The sequence below is a fragment of the Zosterops lateralis genome (assembly GCF_965231275.1).
Source record: "Zosterops lateralis genome assembly, chromosome: 1".
NCBI lineage: Eukaryota > Metazoa > Chordata > Aves > Passeriformes > Zosteropidae > Zosterops > Zosterops lateralis.
Genome location: NC_139762.1, coordinates 153,539,449 through 153,564,840, shown reverse-complemented (window position 1 = coordinate 153,564,840; position 25,392 = coordinate 153,539,449). Strand labels below are relative to the sequence as shown.

The 25,392-nt window shown below is 40.0% G+C and overlaps 1 protein-coding gene across 3 annotated transcripts in view; it reads right to left on the bottom strand.

The window, feature by feature from the left end:
- Positions 1–25,392, bottom strand: part of SLC45A4 (solute carrier family 45 member 4) — a 69,773-nt gene that overhangs the window by 35,267 nt on the left and 9,114 nt on the right. The window contains exons 5-8 of one of the 3 annotated variants that reach the window (XM_083885182.1): positions 23,892–24,531; positions 21,028–21,150; positions 1,824–1,905; positions 1,054–1,672 (exon numbers count right to left, since the gene is read on the bottom strand). In XM_083885182.1, coding sequence (XP_083741308.1) covers positions 1,054–1,297 — 244 coding nt within the window. In that variant the 5' untranslated portion in view covers positions 1,298–1,672; positions 1,824–1,905; positions 21,028–21,150; positions 23,892–24,531. The remainder of the gene's footprint in view (positions 1–1,053; positions 1,673–1,823; positions 1,906–21,027; positions 21,151–23,891; positions 24,532–25,392) is intronic. The other 2 variants (XM_083885184.1, XM_083885183.1) reach the window with 2 other exon arrangements.

The window sequence follows — 25,392 nt, the reverse complement described above, 5'->3', positions numbered from 1 at the left end:
AAATAAACCAACTAGCAATTTCAGATGAAAACACATTTTTAACTGCAGAAAGACTGCATGAAAAGACTTGTACATCACATGCTCACAAGTTGAATCTAAAATGCCATTTTCTTATGTCAAGCAAACAAAGCCCCCCAACGTGTTTCATTCAAGATGCTAACCTAGAAATTTTTAAACAATGTTGTAAATAGTATCCATTGAACATTATTATTTAGTTGGTTGAGTGCTTCTGGTTGGCCACAGCTGAGCAAGCTGTAAGGCACACCTGCACAGGTAAGCCAAAACAAACATGTAATATATAAATATATAGACAATTATACAGTGTACACACAGTTGGTTTACTCCCCACTCAGTCTGGCATTTCCATTCCGTGTTGTGTAATATTTTCTGATATACAATTGACAAATGTCTGTATTTGATGAAGGTAGTAACAGATACTCTTAATAATGTAAACAGTTTATTTGAAACCTAATAACAATATTCACCATGAAATTTATCACTGACTACTCTTATTCTAAACCCCACCACTCCCCCCATTATCATCTAAGGCAATTGGTATCATAGTTTATTCATGTGTATTCATATGCTACAAACTGCAGATTAATCACACAAAATGAGACTCTCTAGTGGTTAGAAATAAATGTAGTAGTTCACTGGAAAAAATAAAAATTAACTGTTTAGATATTCTAAAGTAGTAGTCTAATCTGAAGAATTTCTCCATAAATTAAAAAAAATGCTTCACTGCAATCCTTTATACCCCAAAACTGTTTTTAGTTTCTAGAACACTTACCTTGTAGTATAGAATTTTAGAACTAAATCAGGTTACTTTTTTTACAGAGGGAAGCAATATTAGAAGATGAATGCATGTAGAAGGCCTTCCCATTTAAACACGATCACACAGTTGAATCTGTGCTACAGACACTAAGGAAAAAACCAAAATCATTTTTACCTCGTGTACCTTTAGTTGGCAGACACATCTTCCCTCTTTGCCTGACTTCAATCAGTGCAGAAATACACAGAAAGCTTTGACTCACAGAAATGATAGTTACTTACCAATTTGTAACAACACAGGTGTTACCAAAGCTGTCTCCATGGCATAACAAAACTCCCTGCCAAACATTACTGCACCATGCATCACCCACAGGCGTATCGGTATCCGGTCTATGGATCCTTCACTGATGGTCTCCTCCCTGCTCTCATTCTCCTTGTTCTCTGGTTTCTGAATCTGGGCCACAGGTAGATCTTGAACTTGCATAGATTCCGAGTCAGCATTCTGAGGAGCCATTTTCATTACCATAAAAAATATATATATCTGTTATAGCTCTATAAATAATACTACCATAACTCCACAAACAAGTTAGGGTGTCTTCTCTTTCAGCTTCTGTTCCTCAGGCAAGTAATGCTTATATTCCTCTTGTACAAACAGGTATCTTGCAACTTCTTGTATAGATATGAGACACTAAGAATGAAAAGCTATTTGGTAGGAATTTCAACATATGGCTTGCTGGTTTACTGTGAGTTAGAGTTAAAAATCCATAATTGCCATTCAGTTAATACCAGTTTCATAATTATTATTGAAGAAGTGCTGAAGTTGTTATTCGTGCTACACAGAGGTGGAAAGGCAACACAAAGAGGTGTTCCACTGTTAATCCCCATCGAGTGGCTGATTAATCTGCAACAAAAAGCAAGCATTTAAAAATTTCAATAGGACTTTTCAGGATATTGTGTCGTGTCCCCCCCTTAACCATATAACCTATTTCCTGCTTCATGCTTTCCATTGTCCTTGCCTAGCATAGGGTCCTTTATTCCACGTTCCCTCTTACCTCTGCACTTTCCATTGAAAAGCAGTTGTGCCTTGTATTTAAATGATGCTTTACTGTACTCCAGTTCCTCTGGTTTGTGGTCCTACACAAAGCCACAGAAGAATGTCAGGGTACTTGTCCAAGAGCCTCAGAGCACCAAGCACAAGGCTAAATTCTGGGAAATTTAAAGCAGATTGCATTTCTAGTTCTATGCCAGGAAGATGATTCATAAATTACCATGGTCACACAGACATCTCCATTTAGATTTTTGGTAGCTGTAAGTTACTTTGCAGTAACTATCACACCATTTTATACTGAAGATATTTCTCTAGGAAGCATGAGCAAAATAGGCTGTGATGAATATAACTAAGGATTGATATTTAAATATTTAAACTTTGATGAAGACATACACAGAATATGAATTCATCTTCTTTCTGCACACAAGACCAGAGCATCTTACTCCCACATCCTGTGAAATTTGTGAAAGCAGAATGGTACAATATATTCCATATTAAAATTATTAAAATCTATTCTAACCAGGTAAGACAAGCTTCTTCTGTACCTTCCCCTCCTTTGTGCCACAGACAAAATCTAAGCAGGTGTACAGTTGCACCATGCCAATCAAAATGTGCTTAAGCACTTAGGAGAAGAAAACAAAGCATCTTATAAAAAGTCAGATTACATAAGTTGGTATTAGAAGGATGCACATTTACATCTCTGCACAGAGGGTGACTGAGCTCTGACCCCAGGACAAAACCCCTCAGGGATATGGTTCCACGAAATGCTGGCTCTGGCAGCAAACCTGGACTCAGTAGAAGTCCCCATGCTGCAATTCCCTCTCTTCAATTGAGGCAACAAAAACTGTTTGTGGGCTCAAGCACACACCAGGTCATTACGTGGTGAGCCTAAAAGTGAGCCGTAGGAAACAGATGTCATGCTCTGTGTTTTAAAGCACATCACAAGAGCAGCTCTGTTTCAGTGTGACCTGAGACACTGTTCTAGTAAAAGTGCATCATGAGAACACCACCTCAAGCACTCCCTCCTTTGAGCTGTTTATTGCACATATTTTGTTCTTCAATTCAAAAGCATCGTTTTTGGTCCACGTCTTTTCTTCTTCCAGGCTCCCCCAAGATTACTTTAATTCTCACATTTGATCACCTCAACAACAAACTAATACTAAAATTTTATTTTGAGCCGGACAAACCTTTTAATTCCATGAGAAAGTTCAAACAACTTACTGAACTAGTTCTATGAACCAAGTTTTAAGTTCAAGGTTTTTTTCTATGAACATTAAATAGCTCAGAACAAAAAGGATTTGGAAAGCATTTCTCTACCCACTCAGAATTAACAGAAATTAAGATGTAAGTAGTTTATCATAAATATAAAGTACATTTTAAAATGTATTAAAAAAACACATCCACCTTACATATCACCAGTTCTGAGTGAGTAAAGCCTACAAAATACATGTTCCAGAGTAGGAGCAATTATTTTAATTACAGACTAGTCATAAAATGTTTAACTGCTGGCAGACTCAGGCATCATGACATTCACTAGAATTTGGAAGTACAGCTCTTACTATCCAAAAATCAGCAGAACATGTATGTTGTATTACAGACTAAGGGTCAGGGATTACTCTCCTGCACAATCTGGATTTAAAGTCTCTACTGTTTTCTCAGTCCTGATTTCCCCTCCCGTGAAGGATTTGATTCCCTTTCCCTAAACATCTCCTTCCATGTGCAGTTCCAGGGTGAGGCACTGAGAGGAAGGCAGTTCATCACTCCAGAATATTCTGTGATGCACTGGGGAAACCTGCACACAGCAAGGAGGATGACACCAAGCCAGGAGCATTTGTCCTGGGAAAGGATAAAGAGGCAGGACAAAAGAGGATATCTGAGATTTAGCCCATTTGAGCAAGGCTCTTAAGGGATGACTGAAAAAGTTATTTCTGAAGTGGAAGATGATGGAGAGTGATCAGATAATTTAAGAGCCAGGAATAATGGGTGGTAGATGGAGGTAGACTTTGAAGCTGTAATTGACACAGATAAGAACAGCATATTTTAAACATGCCAGAAAAAGCAGTTACGGTGTTCAAGTGCAATAGGAGGAGGCACAATCGACAGGTTTTATCTGAAAGAACAGAGAATTACTGTTCCATTATGTCAATTTTGTGGTAAGCATAACGCTAGACTTCCTGCAGCACTTTCATCTGACTCCAAGTGCACGACTCATACAAAAGCCAGAGAAAAACAAGAGCCTCAGAAAGGTCTTCAGTTCTTTCCTAACCCCTGCTCAGTTGTGTTCATGTTCATTTTAGGCTGATATATATTTTGCTATTGCTTTTTTCTAGTTCATTTTCAATTTGGCAAGCTTGAATAGTGGCATTCTTTCTTCTGAAAGAGGGAGACAAATTCATTTACCTGATGGAAGTAAATATAACAGAGGCTTTTATGCAGCAAAGAACTCCAAAGTAAATGGCACCTGAAGAGAAGCTGGATTAAAATACCAATGCAGAATTCTCTGATGTCTGCATCCAGCACTAATTGTTTATCATGGCTGGTTTTCAAGGGGATTTTCATAACTAACAACAAATAAAGCAGTAGAATGAAGAATTTCATCCACGGGAAGAGGTTCCTGTTGGGCACTGTACACAGGTTGGGTGTGAAGAGAACTTAAGACACAGAAGTATTTCTGATCTTGCTGAATGTTTATGGGAGATGGGGACTGATGACACTGGCTCTTTGTCAGCTTAATTGCACATTTACTCTGACCTTTGGCCATGTTTCAGCAATGACAAAAACCTATAAAGCAATAGTTAATATTCCAACAAAACAGGCGACTAATATATTCCAAAACCTATTCTGTAAGCAAAATATTTTAAAGCTTCTCAAATTGCTTTTAATCTTATCTGTTATACTTTTATTACCTGCCTTCCACTGAGGAACAATATGACCGTGTCAAACACAAAACGTGTTAGAGGCTTTACAAGTCAACAATCCTGAGCCTCAAATAGGAACCATCAAAGAACCAAAGGAAAATCACTGCCTTTCCTCTGGGTTTGCCAAAGAAGAGGAAGTGTTATACAGGTCATATCTGTAGCCCACAAAATTCCATGGTTTTCTTTTCCCTAGGGAGCACTGTGATGCTTGGGATGCACAAAGAGCTCATGCTACACAATTATACAACATGATGCCTCAGGCAAACGACTTCTATCACACATCTCAGTGTGTTTTTAAGTTCAGGATCAGGGGGTTTGACAAGCAGAGTTTCTGCATTTGTGATGCCACCATAGGAGGTCAGAACACTGGTAGTACACCCACGAATACCAAAATAAAATGAGGTTAACAGTGATCCTGCCCAAATCTTTAAGACTGAACTATTTTTGATGCATATTTCCAGCTCTCTCTTGCTAACAAGGAATTGGAATGCACTGTTTGACAAGTAACTAGAATTTCTGAACCAGTGCCAAAGCATTTGACTGTAAGCTGTAGAGTACACAGCACGTTTCAGGTAATCACACACGTATTTTTTTGACCTGTAATAAAGCTTGCCAAGTAGAAAACAACTGGATACCATGAGAAGATTTCAAATCTTTCAGAAGGTTTTCTTCCTGTAAAGCCATTGCACATTCCTTCAGGCATTTACTGGTGTAAGAAACAATCTCAGAAGAGGTGGTATGCACTAATTTTAAAACCTAAGACAGTGAGAAAAATAAGCACAGCCTATGAAAAGCTGGAATGAGCAAACTGAAAACGATGGAAACACTTCTGTCCAAGGACTACTGCATATCTAAGAAAAAAAGGAGAGGACTGAACAGAGATAAACTACCCCTTATCTCATCCTCTCCTTTGAAGTTTATTGCATTAACTTCCAGTCATTTATGTAGTTATCTGCTGTCTTCAAGATCTGCCTCTTCCATTATCATGATTCTTTTACATGCAAGGATACAGAATGACCAAAGTCCTCTCAAATCACAAAGAGCTGCATTCAGTTTTGCTCACAGGAATTATTTTCTAATGATGCCAGAAATACTCTTACTCAAAGATTCTAGGGTTTAAATGGATTTTACCCTCTTGATGAAGAAAGGAATGATTAAGAGACACCTTGAGCCATCATTGCAAACAATGATTTTTCCTTCTTTACCACTTTACCACTTTCCTTCTTTTCCTTCTTTACCTTCACAAGGTAAAATAGCTAAGAATCAACCAATCAGTTACTACAGAATTTAAATAGGCTTTAGTAATTCTGGTCACAGTTATCATTGTCACACTAGGACCTGTCAGTGATCCATTCTGCACAATACATCAAGAGGCCCTAAACAATAAAAAAACCCCAAGTAAGTATACTTACTTAATGAAATATTCAAATGCTTACTTGGGAAAAAAGAGCCTGCAGAAGCTGCCAGTCTAACAGGAGATTTTCATGCCTTCCAGAGCCTTACAACTCACCCTCCTGCAGTGCTGCAATGAGTGCATCCCACAGACACCCAAGCTAGCAACCACACTATTTCACCTGTGAATCATGTCAGGCTGACAAGCCTGTAAGTGCTCAGTCATTCCATTTATTTGTCAAATACTTTTCTGCCAAGTTGGTTTATGCTCAGATTTTCAAGTAATCTGGCCATATCTTGAAGAGTTATCTAGACTGATTTAAGTTTAGCTTTAATATTAGCATTAGAAAGAAAGGCATTCTGAATTTATCTGTCTTTTTCCTCAGGCTAAATAAATGTTTGGCTGAGCACTTCTACCTCCATGTTGCAGACAAACATCACTTATTATTCCCTCCAAAATTCAATGCAAAATGGACAATGGGCTCTGCTTCAGCATCTGACTGACTTGTGGAAAGGACACATTGTATGGGTTTGTGCCTCTTCCAGAGGAAAATGGTTTTTTGTCGAAGCGTAATTGCTGGTGTTTTGAGTTAAAATGCTCTGTGCTCCATCACACCAACAAACAAAGAGAATGCTGCTGTAAAAGAGCAGTTCTTAAAGGCAAGGCTGACCTTCAATCCCTCTGCAAGTGTGGCTGCACCACCTTACAAAGCCTTGTCCATTCTCAAAATACATTAAAAATTACTCTGTAAGATTGGGCAACTAATTTTGTAAAGAAATATCACATAAAATACATTACCAGCTTATCCCACTGCTTACACTCCAGGCTTCTCAATCACTTTTAGCTGGCATAAACAAGTACTTCCTCTAAGAGCACCAGCCTGTTGTTCCTTTTCCTTGTCCCGGTTCCTCACTCCCACTGCTTCCTACGCAGCCACAGCAGCAGCACAGCAGCGAACCAGACACTGTAACCGATCCAGGCTGGAAACTGAGCTGACAAAAACACCTCCAAGCACCTAAAGAAATCCTTTATAAAATCTGGTTGGCTGCAGGCATCCAGACCATCCTAACAGGGAGGCACAGGAGCGGCTAGAAGCGTCCCTTTGGGCAGAGATGCCCAAAGCCAGGGTGGAATTGCAGCTCCCAGAGGAAAGGAGCTGTCGGTGGGTCCCTGTGGCTACAAGGTCAAAAAGCAAACTCATCTGCCCAGCTCCATACACCTGCTGTGCAGAAGGCAGAAGGATCCTCAGGCCTGCTGGGAGAGCTCTCATGGATTCTCCTTGTATTTGCCAGATGCAAGGCAGACCACCACTTGCTTGGCCAACAGGCAGCTATTTTCTCCCTGGCAGTTTTGCGGCTCTGTTGCTAATAATTAGCAGCTGTTTATGGTAACAGAACTGGCCACAAGGGATGTTTTTTTGGCCCATGTCAATACTCAAGTGTTCAGTCACTGCACTAGGAAGAAAAGCATCTAGAACACATGCCTGGAGGTTTTGGCCCAGCTGGATAAATGTGCTCAACTAGCCTACTCAAAGTTCAGAGGAAGGGCTGTATCCTCTGAAATCTGATGAAGTTGTTCCATCATAAAGGTGCAGACACACTCTATGACTTGCTCTACAGGTGAGTCATGAGGCCTTTGGTTCAAAAGGGCAGCAATTATAGGCAGGCACTTGTTTCAATTCCCATTAAGACTTCTGACAGAGCTGAATGCAAACACTGAAAGCTTTTCAGATACTACTTTTTAAAAACAGAACTGTATTAACCCTATCAGAGAGGGAAGACTACACTTAATCAGAAATATTTTTTTTAAAAAAATCAATTATATCATGTATTACTTAATGACATTCCCATACATGAGCTATGTTACCTCTGGATCCTGAAAGTCGACCTCTCATTTTAAAACAGTCTTACATTACGCTGGACTGGCCTGTTGTGAATCACTAAAACCCTGCCAAAGGAAAAAGGTTAAGGCTAACTGGGTGCAATAAAGAACCACACTTGACATGTCCCAACATCTAATTCATCATTTAGGTAATCAAAGGCATTGAAACACAACAGCATAAACCAACTTCTCCTACAAGGACATTGTGCCCAAACAACCCTATGACTAACACTGGCTGCAGGTCAGAGACTCTTAGCAAGTTCATCTTGAAACCTGAGATTTGAAAAAAAAAGGAGAGAAAAAAAGGAGGGGGAGAAAAGAGCCACTGGAAACAGCACAGTGCTTTTGCATCATGACCTACTTTTGAAGCTACCACACAATTTAGGCCACAGAAGCAAGGTCTGGGCAGGGGTAAGTCATTCTGCAGCACGTTGTGAATTAAACTATGGAGCAATCCACCTCACATGAAGAAACAGATTTTTTCCCAACTTCTTCCAACACAAACTTTTGTCTGCCTTCAGGACTCTTCACACACTGTAAGTCAACTGATGTCTTTTACAACCTCTGCCTTGCTGTTTAAGCCAAAACACGATGTTTCAAATACAAATTCATCTAAGAGAAGCAGATGATGCTGGCAGCTTTTCTCCTCTTAACGCTGAACATCTGACATCCTCTATTCCCCCAACAAATAAATATCCAAACCACAATCCAAAGCATAAAAGGAAGTGTGTGAACAGCTTGATTTTGGAAGGGTTAATGAAGACTTGTTGCACCCTTTCCTCGGTACGTATACAAAATTCCAGAAATTATTAAAGCCTGACACACACAGGCTTACAAACTCCAGCCCTGCCTAAGTTAAATCTTCCACAGGGTTTCCTGCTTCCTTCTTTCCATAAAGCATGGCCTTAACTAGAACCCCCTTGGCTTTCTTGGGACCCTCCTTCCACCCCCTCCCAGCTCATTTGGAAAATGACCAAGAGTAAGATTTTGGTTCCTGCTGGAAGATGTGGTGATGCTGTCACAGATCTGGGCATGACAAACTCCCCTGACTGGAATTTTCCTGCCTGGACACATGAGGGGGAATAGAAAACTCAAGAGGCAAAGTGGAGAGGTGAAGGTGCTTGTGACATCAGGGAGAACAGATTTGTAACACAGCACTATTTCATCATTCTTTGTATTTTGGGGGCCAACATAATTTCTCCATTCATTACTGGGAAAAATACATAGGAAATCATGAGTCTTTATGCAATTACTGAAACAATTCTGGGAAGCCATCTTTTTAAGAGGGATCCAGAATTTAATGTGAGACAGACTTTATTCAGGGGATTGGATATTATACTCTCCCTAAAGGCACAGCTTGTTACTAATATTAGATCAGATTACATTGTTAAATCATGGCTGCTGCTGTTTTTAGTAGGAAATACTTCATTTTGTTAAACTGGAGAGGTGGCATTATCTGATTTAACTTGTATTTTGATTTACTGATATGTAAAAAAGTCATATATGCTGACATTACCATCATGTTTATTATTACAGATACATTAAACAAGTAAACAGCTCAGGGGGTATGTGCATAAATAGCAGTAGAGAGGCCTTCAGAGCTAGTGGAAAACACAACAGCTGGGACCAGGGATGCTGGGAAGAAAACAGGCCCTGAGAAGCAGTTCCACAGCACAGCAAAGACATAGGCATGGCCTGATTTGTGATGGCTGCATCTCCATTTAGCAGGTTCTACATCCAAAATTAGGTAAAGGGCAAGCCAGCAAGCACTAATAGCTTTCAAAACCAAAAAGTAACAACCAAGTCACCACAAAAGCACAAAACTCAAAACCTCATGGGGACAGAGCTCACTCAGGCCAGTGTGCAGATCTGCTGTTATGGGCTGCAAGTAATGACTTTCATGAGAAAACTCACTGATTTGGTCAGAGAGGTACAAACTTCAGTCTGGCCAGAGCTAAAGCTATGGTCCAGCCTGGAATGTCCTATTACAAGACCCTCAGGTTTTTAAACCACGTTGACCCCAAATGTTATCTCCCATCTGAATTAAATGGATTTGTTCCCTCTGTCTCTATGGAGTAGAACAACAGAGGGAAATGAAATTAAGGCTGTTGTCAGCAAACATCTTAATACATAACCAAGTGGATAAATTGCACTGGCAGAAGGAAGAGCAATGTCCAGGGCTGGTGGTGCAATCAGGACATCACTGGTAGTAGCATTTTGGGGTTTTTTTCTAAGTTTTTTCACCAAGGCTGTCCTCCTGATTGCAGTAAGGAAAATGGAATACTCCAGGGCAACCTTCGCTGATTCTCCAGAATAAGAAATACTTTCTGTAATAGGTTGAGACTCGAGTTTTGTATGAATATTCATCCATAAAAATAGTCAAGCCAGGACTAATTACTTAGCCTGTATCTGCAAAGTTAGATATCCCTTGCAGATGCTACTGCAAAAAGCACATTATTTTCATGTACTGGCATTTAATCATATTCACTGCCTGAAAATTCACAGGCTGGTTTCTTCAGGCTGCAAATACTTAAGAAACCCAAATACTGCCAGAATATGTATTAGACAATTACAGAAGCTATCCAATAGATCAAGACAAAAAAAGAGCACAGCATAGATCTTCCTAAGCCGACTTCCTCTAGCATATCATTAACGTCTGCAAAGTCTAATTCATTGGAATTATCTTATTTTCAATTACCAGTCCCTAAACGCATTACCATCGTTCAATCTCAGAAAACTCTGGTAAAGGAAGCTTTTGAAAACATCCCTAGAATTTTGTTCACCCTCCAACAAAGACAGAGAAGTCAGGTTTGGCCAGATTTTACAAACTCTGAGGAATAATTACTCCCTCAGAGAAAAACCAAAACATCTCAGAAGAGGGTTTCTCACATATCAGATTCTCCACAGGGTTTGTAAACAAGTATATATAACTGGTTATATCATCTTGCACTAAGTGTTCTCATTTTGCCTTGTTTGAGTAGACTCAAAGATCAAAGGAGAATCTCATCATCGAGATTGTTGGGTAATAAACCAGCATTTACAGCCCAACATGCAAGTTGAGCCCACACCGATTCATCACGACTGCTGGGAATTGTCTCCTGTCAGCACAAGGGAGAGAGATTCTTTCCCTTCCCCACGCAAACTGTGCCGAGCTTCCCTCCATCTGAGCCAAAGAAAATACTCTAACATCCCCTTATGAAGCATTAAATGGAACTCATCACTTCAGTACTGAAAGAAAGGAATAAAAGATGTTTAGAGATAACATTTATTTCTTACATATTTCCTGGCACTAAAAGAATACCACCTCCTCCTAAATCTGTGCTGCAAAGGGTGTGGTAAAAGAGCTGCTTTCCACCCCTCTGGCCCCACACCTTCGCTGCGTGAGGTGGTGCTAACAGAGGGAACTGCAAGTTGAGGGTGCAGCACCTTTGGTAAACATCTCCAGCGCCTCCCTTTAGCAGAACAAATAATTACAAACAAACGTTGGGAAAGCACACTCCATAAAAAGTATTGCTGGAGCACTTGAGCAGATCCCTGCTCCAGTTTTTTAGGCTGTCCCAAATACCAGCCTGACAGACGTGTTTATGTGCACTGCCATGAAGCAGAGCTATTTGATTTAGTTTCTCAATTATTTAAATAAACATTTGAACCTAGCAGTGATGCACAGTCTGTGTATTTTAAGTGAGGTGTAAGACAAACAAAATTAGGAATCCTCCCTTAACCCAAATAATTATTAAACTGTAAAAAAATCAGAGGATTACTGTTTGGTCAATAATATGGATAGATCAGCACTTTAAAGGGTTGCACCACCACAATGATTTCAGACCTTATTTACAGCATTTAGGATCAACAGTAAGAACTTCTATAACCAGTACTTTTAACAAAGTTGGGAACTCACACCACATAAGAGTTACACCTTGTAGGAGACAGAAATACAGGTAATAAACAGACAGTATTTTGGCCAAGTTACAAACCATCCATTTTAGTGCAAATAATATGCTTTAGGCAGCTGGTTTATAAGCAGCCCCATTGAAAGCTGATGGCCACATTTAAGAGCACCTTGATCAGGACATTTTGATTTTGGACGATGAACGTGTACTATTTTAGAATGTGTTTTGCCAAGCTCTAACCCTGTTAGAACTGTCAGGATAAGATATTTACTGACATATACACTAAAATAATAGGTTACAAGTGCTTGGCAGTTGGACTTGATACATGAAGACCAGCTAGCAGGGCAATATTTAGAGGACACAAAGTTCTGCCATTTGTGACTCTAGAGAACTATAAAACAGTTGGCAAAGGCTTGCCAGAATTTGGCATTTTTACCTAATTTGGGAATGACTGTCAGCTGTTCTCCTCTTAGAGGATGCACAAGATCCAGCATCCATCTGGACTGCTGTGGGGTGAGACCTGCAGCACTCTTGCCCCAGGGAAGTGCAGCACCTGTTTACACCCTGCTGTCACATCGGTGCAATCACTACAGAAGTGTTTGCAGATGAAACTATTTGAAAGCAAACCCATCTCCCAGTGTAGGTTTAGCCCTGTCACGGTCAGACCATTCAGTCATGCTCTGTCAGTCCCATCTACTTTTCCTGCAATACACACAGCTGCCATCCTCCAAGGGAAACTCAGCATGTTACCCAAGGGACAGAGCTGCACTGAGAGATGGGGGCAGATCTCATCCATGGGAGTCTAAGCATCACCATATCATCCAGATCATGGGTCTTGCACCTCTCTAAGTTCCCACAGAGACACGTTTCCAAGGCACAGTGGTTAAGAGGAATCAACGGTTTCAGCAGTTGCACCATAACTATTTCTTACAAGGCAGCTGGGACTATCACAAGCAGGTTGTAAAGGCAGTAGAGATGCTAATGTACATTTAAATACCTTGAACGCTGGTTGCCCTTGTGAGCTATTATTTCCACCTCCCGCCAAAAAAAACCAACCAAAACCAACCCGCCCTAAACAAGCAAAGGCTGTTTGAAAGGCATCTAGTCTCCCAAAAGCATTTTCTGTTGGAGGTTACTATCAGATAACAGATGGATTACCTAAAACATCCTCAGTGAGTTAATCGTTCACATGTTAAAGCAGCTGTTCTTGAATATCCATAAGAACAAAACATTGTTGCAATAGTGTCTACAGGACTAGGCAGGTTTCTTCGAGGAAGGGGAGAGTTTCTCTGCATTAAAAAGGTGTTTAAAATCAACAAGTCATAGCCATTGTTAATTCAGCTGTAAGATTCAAAGTGATTGCACTTGAGTAATTCTATAGATATAGGGCTACTGACATAAAGAACAGCGCAGTGAGGGGTTCAGCCTATACAAGCACAATTGATTGTTTAGAAAACAAACCTCATCTAGTGGTTGTTTCTTTATGCAAGGCTAATTGCATGCCAGCCAGAGTGCCTTTCCAGAGCATTCTCAGAGGCAGAATGAATTTGTGGTCAGATAACATCACAGGTATTTCCCTAAGCAGGCAGAGCTGCTTTAATAAGTGCAGGCACTGAAAGCAGTAAATGTGAAGAGCAAAACAATGAAGGAAAGGCCAGAACTGAAGTGCACAAAGTAGCTTGATACTGAAGTGTAACAGCTGAGCTGGCAGGTTATCCTACTAGACATCTAATATCCTCACAAAGGGATGGGATCCTTTCTGCAAAGTGCATTCACAGAAGAAGCAATCTCTTTTTCTCCTTCTATTACCCTGGATAGACCCTGAAATCTCAAGCCGAGGGGGAAATCCAGAGAAAGAAGTAGTAACCTGAACACCTGACAAGATAAATTTGGGTTTGTGCCTTTATTGTTTAAAGAGACACCTAAATACTTGTGCAGTTAGTGTAAGCCATCTTCCGAGGAAGGAATATGAAAGGGATCCCACAGATTGAGTAGGTGCAAGGAACAGCTACAGCTTCAATTCAGGGCTGAATATCTCCTTAAAATTTTAAAAGGCACACCAACTACAGCTTGGAGAGTAACAAGTGAAAATTGATGGGTGTTGATTTGAAGGATAAAGAGGAACAGCAATGTCTTGCTCAGATAAATCTTTAAAATTAGTCTAGCAGGCACCTAACACTAAAGGGCCTCTCAGCTCAGGGGCTGTAGGACTATTCACAGAACAGAATAAGAACTCACCAAACTGTGAGCTGATCAGGGAACGCTGCCTTCAGTGCTCTGAGGCCGCCTGCTTATGCCTTGCGACAGACTGACAGGAGCATTCTCTAAGCTTGAGTAAGAGCATCTAGCAAGAGTGTGGGCTTAATGAAGAGATTTAAGTTAAAAAGCTCTCATTCATCTTCTGTCATCCACACACCTTTATTATAGTGCTTGAAGTTTGTGGTTGCATCACTGACTTTTCCTCATCTTGCTCTACTCACATTCAGTCTGGATTTGTCTCTGCTGCTCTGCTCAGATGACAGAAGAAATATCAGACCAAGAGTTTTAGTCTCTACTCTTTTCTGTGGTTTAATTATCTTTATGGTTTGGCAGCAGCTGTTGGGAACAGGCACACCACAAGATGTAACCTCTGTAAGCTCTCAGAGCTTTCTGTTCTCTGATCCTAAAAGTATAATGGATGCAGAGGTCATCTCACTGCTCCTCTGGAAAGCTGAGCCTGACCTCACAGAATTGCAGATGTTACATTTCCAGCTGCCTGATCTGTCAACTCCTAATCAACTTGCAACTTATTGCAAGATCCTACTTGCAATAATATATTGAATTTCTCCATTTTCAAAACTGTCTTGATGCTTATCTTCCAGGAGATGGCAACTGCCCACAGCAGCACCCCAAGCAAGGAGTATCACTATGGCAGACGTCAGACAAAGGATGATGGGAGCACTCATACACCTGGCTGAAGCTGTTTGGTGTTTCTGACTAGATAAATTTCAAAGGGATGTTCTCCTTTCTGTGCTGCAGAAGAAATCAAAGGCTTGCATTGTGGGGGGAAATGGGGGAGACCAGGAGGACAGCTGCCATTTCTACCAGGGGAAGAGTTAAAGTTACAAAACTAAAGTCAGGTACTTGAATGAATACTGCATGTTTTACCTAACCTCAACTTCTCCAAGAGTTTCACATCTTCAGACTATTTCTTTAAACAACTGCTCTACTTTTAACTGAACACTTGCTCTTATCAGTTTATTCTGGTACAAGACAGTGGCTTGGCTTCCACCCCAGTTCCCATGAAGACAGTTAACACTTACAGATTCCTTCCTCTAACATCACAACCAGCTAAATCCATTTATCACACATGGAGTTGATAAGGGATACCACATTCATTCCTGAATTATTTTGCTGTCTCATTGTCTGCAAGGTGTTGATAAGTAACAGTTTGTTGAAATTAACAGACTTGTCATTCAACTTTACCACCTACTTGGCCAAATCCTGAAAAGCAGACAAAATGTTACCTTTTGCATGTAGTCCTACATATTTGAAGTGCTACACCTGCTTGAAGTATACAGCTGTTAGGAGAAGGCAAACCAAAAATATGAAGTGAATGAGGCTTTGAGCAACTGGCAGTAATCCTGGTGACACTGTGCTGCCATTAACTTTGCCTAGAATTTCTAAAAGCCTTGTGAAAGCACTTTGGCATATTGAATGGCTTGTTGTAGGTCTCTGGTTCAAGGAAGAGATTTTAGAATTGATTCTAGACAAGTAGAATTGCCTGAATTTGGTCACTCAGGAAGTCTTCCAGGGAAAATCCTACTCTGAAACACTTGAAGGTTTTAATAAATCAGCAGTCACATAGGATTTCACAAGTCTTATTAATAAGCAGTGGGATGTGCCATGAATGCCTGAATGTTTTCAGGCTCTGTCAAACTTTGATGAAACCATCACTGAAGTGGGTGGGACACTCAGAGGACATTACAACAGCTTCCACAAATTTTGCTGTGAAAAACAGCTGACTCCAAAACAGTATTCTCAAGTAGGGAATACTGTTTCAGGAGCTTTCTAGTGTTGGTCCAGGAGTATTATCAGCCCATGCACTGAGAGCAGGTTTACTGAACAGGGATCTCTCTGTAAGGATCAAAAACACAGTGTGAAACAAAACCAAAAGGCTGACAAATATTTATTCAAACTCTGCTCCTGATAGTGGTTTAGAGAAGGGACTGCACATTTTTCAGGACCTGTGGATTCCAGCAGAGAAGCACAACCCAAGCCAGTTGAAGGAACATATTCTCACTTTTGTCCTAATGTTCTTTTAGAGGTGAAGGTCATCTCATATGAGAAATGATTCCTCATCAAGCCCAACAAGATTCAAACCAAACACTTCAGTGAGCAAAGCACGGTGTACATCAGACTGAGCCAAGCAGAAAAAACTGGGAGAGGAAATAATCAAAAGGACAGGAACCAGAAGACTTTACTACAAAGTCTGAAGGGCATGAGATTATTTCTAAACAAAGTCTTGACAGATGTTTCAAGTGTAGAAGCTGTTGAAAGGACATGATGTGATCTCTCCATCAGAAAGGTAATGACTCGCCCAAGTTGTAACAGAGTTAGATACTATTTTCTAGATGCAATGGGTAACAGAAGTGCTATTATCCATCATGAGGAGGACAACCAGCAGGTTCACTCCTTCCTTCCCCACTCATGGAACAATTCTCATGGCTCTACAAGCTGAGGTTGCTCCCTGACATTCTTTCATCTTCACTTGTGAGCACACAAGATTTCCCATCTCCCAGAGCCCACAAAGGCACAGACATTTGCATGTGCTGTATGCAAATGCAGGTGTGAGTCTTCAGCAGTAACACAGGAAGCTGAGGAAGAAAACTATTCATTTCTTGTAGCTTGTAAATCCAGTATTTGACTAACAAAATCGTAATGCAAGTTACTGGTCAGCACAGAGGCATTTGACATTTTACACTTTAGTCACTTGTCAGAGTGAGGAAGCCCTTAGGGTGATAAATTTCATGGTTACTGAACCTTATTTTAATGAAATGCATGGCTTGCCATTCTGGGCTGTATTTTATTTTGGCAGCTTTACTGAGAACATTGTGCTTAGTAATTTTACTTTTTCAATTACAGGATCAGCATATTCAATAAACTAATGTTTTTATCATTTGAACAATCACCTGCCAGATTTTCAGGAGGAACAGGATTTGATTAAAGCAATCAGCAGTTAACCATAACATATCCTTAACTGTTTTAGGTTTTAAGAGCCTAAATAGATTAGAAATAATTTAATGTAGCTTTGTACAGCAGTCAAGATTTAACAGATAAAACAGGGGCACCAGATCCCTGTTATCTCATTGAAGTGAAATCCATTTATCATCCTGTTAAGATTTTATTCTTCCAGTAACAAATTTCAAAGTTCAATGTATTACTTCTATAAAAAGATTTCTGCGAAACACATGAGCAGACTTTTGACCCGTAGACTCCTCTGGAGAAGTACGTATGATCATATAGTAAAACAAGCATGATTCAAAAGGTCACTTCCATTTTGTTTTAAACCTTTCCTTTTAAGCCAAAAGATATTTAAATTTAAGTTTCAATTCCACATTAAAACAGCCATGATGTGACATATTACTATCCTTAACTTGTATTCTGGTATTCAATCAAGCTGCAGTCAGTTTAAGTTAACTTAATTGGGGTAGAGAGTTAGAGGATAAAAATGTCTTCGTTTATCAGGAAAAAAATAAAACCTGTAGGAAAAAAATAAAACCTGTAGGAAAAAAGTTCACATGGTGCCTGTAAAAGTCTTCCTCCTTATCTGTAGTAGTGTGAACAGCAGTGTGTATAACTCAAACAAGTTTTTGCTATGAAAGCTTTTTCACCTTCCTCTGAGGACTTTGTGTGCCCTTATTCACCACTCATACGTGAAGTCTGGAAAAACACAATGAATATAAAATGTGCAACTGTATGTTGTATTTTACCTGATGAAAGAATACTTGTCATGTTACAATAAGCATCAACCAGGCTTAAACCTTCACTGGCAAAGAGAGCAAAACTCAGTCTTTGTGAAAAACGAGGTTCACTTTTTAGTAAATTTTAAGGAATATGTTTAATAAAATAATTAAGACAATTAGGAGATAAGAAAAAACCAAGAACGGCCGGCCGGGTGACTTGGCACTCAGCCAAGTCCACCCCTTGCTTTCTCAGAGACGCTTGTTAAATACCCTTCTCGTTATATCGATATATGAAATTCCATAAACTAGTTTCCATATTCCAGGGACTGCCCTGCCTGGCCCCTCCCTGGGTCCGCCTTTTTAGAGCATGCGTGTTTCGTGGCCGTGTCCTTTCTATCGCGTCCAGCTTGGGCCTTGGTCCGTGCCTTCTGCGGGTGGTAGATGCTGATAGTTGGTGTTATCAGTAGCAGAGTCTTCTTTACATGTTCACTGGATGTTATCCCAACCAAACAGACAGTTTAAGCAGCTGCTACATCAACTACTCCCTTTATATTTAGTCTTACCAATAGCAGAAATAAACTTTATATCTTTATATCCTTACTATGTTATTATTCATATAGCATACATCTTGCGAAAAGCCAATTTTATAATACACACATATAACAAACCCCACCTCTTCTTTTTTTATAATTCATTTGGCTTTGAGCCATATTTCTTGTTTTCTAGCTTCCATTATTTCCTCTCATAGGCACTTACTTTCCAACCAGTCACCACTGGTCCTTAAGTTTTCCACAATTTAATATTTTCCCAATTATCTAATTTGGATGGGTTATAACAGTGACTGTCGATACGGGTATGTGCAATAAGAAAGGAACCTCGGTGTCTTTTCATATAGAACTTTCAGTAGTATCTGTAGCATGATTTTGCCAATATCCTATAAGGCAAAAGACAAAGAATGAGTGAAGTGACAGAAAAAGGAATGACAGAGGTCTGGTATGGCTTATACCTCCACCCTCCATGCCTATGGGGTTGCTACCCACAGCAGGAGTATATGATCTTCTTGGTGGCAAGTACAGCGGCCAACCCAGTCTTGCCCTCTATTTCCTTGTTAATTCTTTTTGGTTGTTTGTTTGTTAGTTTTCAGACAAATTGCCTTTGACTTTTTTTTTTTTTTTTTTTTTTTTTTTTTTTAACGGTAATTCTCTCCACTGTTCCTCAGGTATTTCCCACTCAACAGGCACTGGTAATCCCCATTTACCAAGATATATGTACACATGCATCACCAAAAGGCAGTAAAGTCTTTTAATCCAAAGGCCAGCTGCAAAGCCTTTTTAGAACTGACAATTAATTATGCTGGCCATAGCTGCACTTCGAGTAAAACTGCATCTTTAGTTCAGCTATTCCACGTACTGTGATTTTTCCGCATGATCATTTTACTGAAATTAGGGTGTCATCTTCCTCTCTGAGGAATCACTTCTGCTACCATTTAATTTTTGAAAGCTTCCACCTTTTAACTGTAACTAGGATTGAGGGACAGGTTAAAAAGAAATTTAAAGAGAGAAAAAAATTTACTCAGCAAAAAAAATAACTTAAAATACAGAGTGAAAAGAAGAGAAAAAAACCAACAAAAAAACAACAGAAACTTCTTTTACCCCTTCTGATGTTAGAGTTTTATCATATTGAAGGTTTCTGTTGGGCCAATCCTCTGCTCAGCCTATTCTTAGGGCAGGAAGACAATGAATTCTTGCTATTCTAGAAGATTTTCCTTCACTATTTAGGAGAACTTAGAAAGGTACATACACTATAGGATTTATTTCTATCTAAGGCAAACACATTCACTCAATTTGACATGCATTGGTTTGAAAGATTAGATACTCCTTAGAAACTTCGATAAGAACCCCCTTTGACAATCAACACCACCAGTTTTGTGAGCTAGGTCTTATCTGCAGCCAGCTGGAAAACTAAGAAAAAAACCTTCCAAAACAGTTTCTGCAAAATTCAAAGTAACTTATCAAGCAGGGAAATAAATGAAACTACTAGAAAAATTTTGCATATACCACAATAATATTTCCAAGCAGCAAGTATCTTGTCATTCATACTATCTCTCCTTATATTCCACAAGAAAATCTGACATCTTCTTATATAAAAAAAGAAAACCAAAACACCTTCAAAAGTTTCTTAACAAAGACACACAAAGAACTGCCCATAAAAAAAAGGAAAAAACCCTCCAAAAAAAAAAAAAAAACTTTTCAACCAATACCTACATCTCAACCTCTGTCTAAGAGGCGAATGACAAAGTTTTTCCACCTTATAAAGTTATATAGTTAGTACCTTAAATTATTTTTGATCCACCCATTTGAAGAACAAATCTTTATATCCCTTCTCATGACTTCTAAATAGTAGAAGAAAAATTTGCTCTTGAGAATAAACTTGACAGAACTAGATTTCTATCAGTAATTATCTGTACCTTTTTGTGGGGACAACGCTGCCAGCGTAACTGAAGAATGTCTTGTATTGGTTACAAATATCTGCATGTTTGTGTGTGTACACAAAGGAATCACAGCTCCTGTATTAACTTTGACACAGTACCAGTTTAGTTGAAAACTCTTTCCTTAGTTCCCACTCTGTCGGGTAGTAGTTCACCCTATATTTTGTGAGCACTAACATATCCTCTTGGTATTTCACATAGGCGCTCTTCTCTGCCCTCCTTCTTTAAACAAAACAGATTAATAAGTAATAAAATGTCTTTAAGTTAGTATGAAAGAAGTACCTTAAACACACACAAAAATAAGAAAAATAAAGGAGGCAAAAACATATTGTTTGTTCTGTAAGATATAAAACCTAAAATAAATTAGCCAAAATGTTAGGGATATGGAGCCCGTCTTCTTCTTGAGATTTTCATGTACCTGCAATATTATACAGTGGAGTGACATAAACACTTTCAAAAAAAAAACAATATTACATATTTCAATTTCAACTCCCCACACTAGAATTACTTGAAAGTCCATTTCCTTTGCAGCTGTGAAGAAACAGAGGTAGCATTTGACAGACCGGACTGATTTTTAGGTGTTATGCAGAGAAGTAAAACAGAGAAAGTCCTTTGTCCAAAACTTCCAAATTTACTTGAGTCTTTTCCAGTTCATGACCACTCAGCTCTGTTTAAAATTCAACTTTGTATCACCTGGTTTAGATGCTACAGTTCATTCTTGGGTTCTCACACCGGTCTCTTGATTTTGCTGACGTTGATTTAAAACTTGCAGCTTTAGTTTTTCAGCCATACCGCAGCTTCAGTTGCCTGCAATACCTGAAAAAGCATCTTCCCACTGTGGGGTTAAAGAACTTCCTCTCCCATTTTTGCAACTGTAAAGCTATACCCTCTTAACATTAATTTCTCTTTATTTCATAATTTAAACATTATCTCATAGGGTGTTACTTTCAGGTTCCAATCTGGGTTGCATCTGGACTCCCAACATACATTTTACTCATGGCATTTGAGCATTAATTTTGTTAAAAAAATTCCCAATAACAAAAAATCTAATTTCATCCATAATTCCTTCTTCTTCTAATTCCTTCTTATCAAACACCAGAACTCTCACAACTCTTTTGACTCCAATCTCCTGTTCCATTAAAACTATTCCTTCCTATTTCTGAGGTCACTCCCCAGCATTTGATGTCTTATAGCTATCTCTTTAGGCAATTTCAATGCACTCCAAAAAAAAACAAAAAACCAAACCAAACAAAAACAACTTCTAAGACCTCTAAGAATTTCCAAAATTCTCAAAAAACCTTTCAAGACCTCTAACATAAGACTCTCCAAGCTTCTGTCCCACCTTCAGGATTCCATCCAGTCACTGCCTGGTCTCCTCTCTGCCATCCAACAGCCCGAACACCACCCCCTCCCTTTTTCCCCCGAGGCACAGAAAAACTCATCAGCTCAGCAGCACAGCACCATGTGCTGCATACTCCATCTTTCAAAACAAAAACTCCTATTTTACTTCAGCAGTCTATATTACACATACATTCACTCAAGAACAACAATAACAACAACAATAAAAACTCTTCAAAATGAATTTCCCCATTAATCTGCAAAACTGCACCAATCCTCTTTTTATACAGCCCTCTTCTTCTCCCAATCTTTCTCAGGTATGCATTATTCCCCAGTCAGTAAACATTTTACACCTTTTTTTTTTTTTTTTTTTTTTTTTTTTTTAAGTCCCATTCTTTTCTTTAAGATTTTCTTACAAACTATCAATACATTTTCTCTCTTTTTCTAAGAGGATTTTTTTTTTCTTCTTTTGCCAAACTTTCTTTATTCTTCTGCTATAGCCTTCATTCCCAATAATATTCTTAGATCTTTTCCCAACACATTAAGACCCAATTCAGACATTAATAATATATTTCCCATCCATATGTTGGTATTCCTTTTAATTACTATGTTTTTTATAATGTATGCTTCAAACTTTTTCCCTTCTGCAGTCACCATTTCTGAGATTTCTTTACTTACTTTACATCCTATGGGGCTTTTAATGATACATGTTTTCTCTGTTTTAAGATCAACCAAAAATTGGAATACCTCCTCTTTAGGACCTATTTTTAAAGTCACTAAAGGCTTTATAAAATATTCATCCCTTGAAAACCAAACTTTTTGTTTTTCTTTTAGATGTATCTCTGTCGGAGTTTGGTTTTCTCCCTTCTTTCTGTCTTCAAAACTCAAATCGAGACAATTTTGGATTCTAACTAGGCTTCCTGTCTCAAAGAGAAAGTCATTCATTACAGATGTAAGAACAGAATCTGTTTCATGGATTAATTTTTCTAAGGCAGAGGGGAGAAAAACAGGACTCCACGCCGAGCCCTCCGAGAACGAGGGGGTGTGAACCACCTCTGTTGTAACAGAAGCAGGTGAGGACAGGGCTGCGGGGAAAGTGGACGGCGGTGGAGTGGTTGGAGCAGTGGGACCCCCGGCGTGGCAGGCGGGGGCGGCCGCGGTCAGGGCAGCCAAGGCTGGGTGAGACTGAGCTCCCGGTGGGTTTAGGGCTGGCGCGGGGGCCGAGGGGAACGGGAGCACAGGCGGCGACTTCAGTTGCGGGCAGGGGCAGGGGCAGGGGCGGGCAGGCAGCAGCACAGGGGCTAACGCTTCAAAGAGACCCCAATCCTTCTCCTCCCCCTCCCATTCCGCTTCCCGCGTTTCTGTCATTGCAAACAACCTTCTTGAACCTGAATTCTTCATTAATTCCCTTGCAGTTCCCCCTGTTTGTGAGCACAACTCCTCAGAATTCCACTCTGGCCTGCAGTTCCCCTCTTTCCATTCAGACATTTTAACCGTTTCAACAATTCACTTCTTTAACACAAATAAACTCCACAACAAGCACACCTCTTCAGCTACACTTACTTCCACTTACACAAAGACAACACAAAAAGATTGGTACCCTTTTTTTTTAAAAAAAAAAATTGTTAGTTTTTACTCATAGGTATTTGACTAACCCCCAGATGTTCTTAGATTATCACACTTTTCAAGCCTTTTGTATTCCTCAACCTGGCAGCCTTTTCCAAAGCCCAGGTGTCTTGGACCTTACACCTGCAAGGCTTTTTGTGTTTCTATCCTCAATCTGGCAAAAACCCCAAAATACCTATATTTGGCCAAACCCTAAATGCTCTTGGGTCTTACGTAACCCTTTTTCCTGGGACCCCGTCCCAGACCAGGGGGTTCAAACGTTTCCCGCCCCCAGTGTCCCGTTTTCCCAGTGGGTTGTATAGGAAAACTATCGGCTCCCTTGAGGGGTCCAACCCCTCCCTGGGACCATCCCAGCCACCCGGGGTTTTTTACAACCCCCTTTTTCCTCTGGGATCCCGTCCCAAACACCCGGGGGTCACTTTCACACTTTTTTCTTTCACTTCGCTTCCTTACTGGCCATTTCTCTCGCGAGATAATGGAAACGCAGCCTCAGAAGCTCCCACTCGCTTCACCAGTCTGGAGTAGCCAGCCAGTGTCTCATTCACACAGCACACAGACCCCCCTTTTAACCCGCTCCCCTGAGAAATACTCACAACCATTTTCTTTTCCAGGTTCTTCGTGCACGAGGTTTTTATGGAGCAAAAATACTGCAGTTTTAGGGAGCCTTTTCCCTTTTTCTTACTTGCTTTTTTCTTTCTCCTTGCTTGTCTCTTTGGATGTTTACCTGCAATCCCCAATTCTCACCAGGAAAAACAAAGTTTTGGGCCGCCAAAAACCCAGGCGGGGCGCCTCCCTCCCTTCTGGATTTCCTGGGGTTTCAGGGATGAGGTATATCCCGGACAGAGCCCCCAAATTGTGAAAAACGAGGTTCACTTTTTAGTAAATTTTAAGGAATATGTTTAATAAAATAATTAAGACAATTAGGAGATAAGAAAAAACCAAGAACGGCCGGCCGGGTGACTTGGCACTCAGCCAAGTCCACCCCTTGCTTTCTCAGAGACGCTTGTTAAATACCCTTCTCGTTATATCGATATATGAAATTCCATAAACTAGTTTCCATATTCCAGGGACTGCCCTGCCTGGCCCCTCCCTGGGTCCGCCTTTTTAGAGCATGCGTGTTTCGTGGCCGTGTCCTTTCTATCGCGTCCAGCTTGGGCCTTGGTCCGTGCCTTCTGCGGGTGGTAGATGCTGATAGTTGGTGTTATCAGTAGCAGAGTCTTCTTTACATGTTCACTGGATGTTATCCCAACCAAACAGACAGTTTAAGCAGCTGCTACATCAACTACTCCCTTTATATTTAGTCTTACCAATAGCAGAAATAAACTTTATATCTTTATATCCTTACTATGTTATTATTCATATAGCATACATCTTGCGAAAAGCCAATTTTATAATACACACATATAACAGTCTTCAAATCATGGAGCTGAAATTAGCAGAGACAAATTTCCCAGGTATGAAATGCTAATTCATTCTGAAGAATTGTGTAACCAAAACAGACTCCAGTTTACTTTAGGACACATGGGCTAAATCAGCCATCTGGGTAGGATCTTGAGAGGCCTGATCCCACATTTCTTTGCTGAACAGAAAACAAGCTGCACACATGTATGTGCCCTCACACATACTTTTTATTAAACACTCCCTACCAGCAGGAGCAGGCCTGACAACCATTTGCTGAGATGAAACTATTTCAGAAGCGCTGGCAGTTCCGTGTTGCAGCCACAGCTGATTCCCACCAGCCTGTAAGCAGTGACACTTGTCTGTCACTTTGGATACATCCTCCCCACATATGCCAGAAGTAAAAAACCCCCACCTACCTGATGAAAAAAAGCTTCCCCGACTTTCAGGCTTTTGCTGCACAATCTACAGTTTAATTCTGTGCCTAAACTACTTAGAAATCTTGTGAGTGAAGATCTAACATGAAATTACAGGCCTAGATGTAAACAATGTAGGATGTATTCATTGCTCATGTAAGCCTGCTGTATTTTCATTATTCCCTGCCAGGCTGGAAGGGTCACAGCATTATTACAAGCCTAAGCCCTTTCAGATACAAAAAGCCAGACTTATGTAGCTTTAGTCTTAGCTGCTCACATC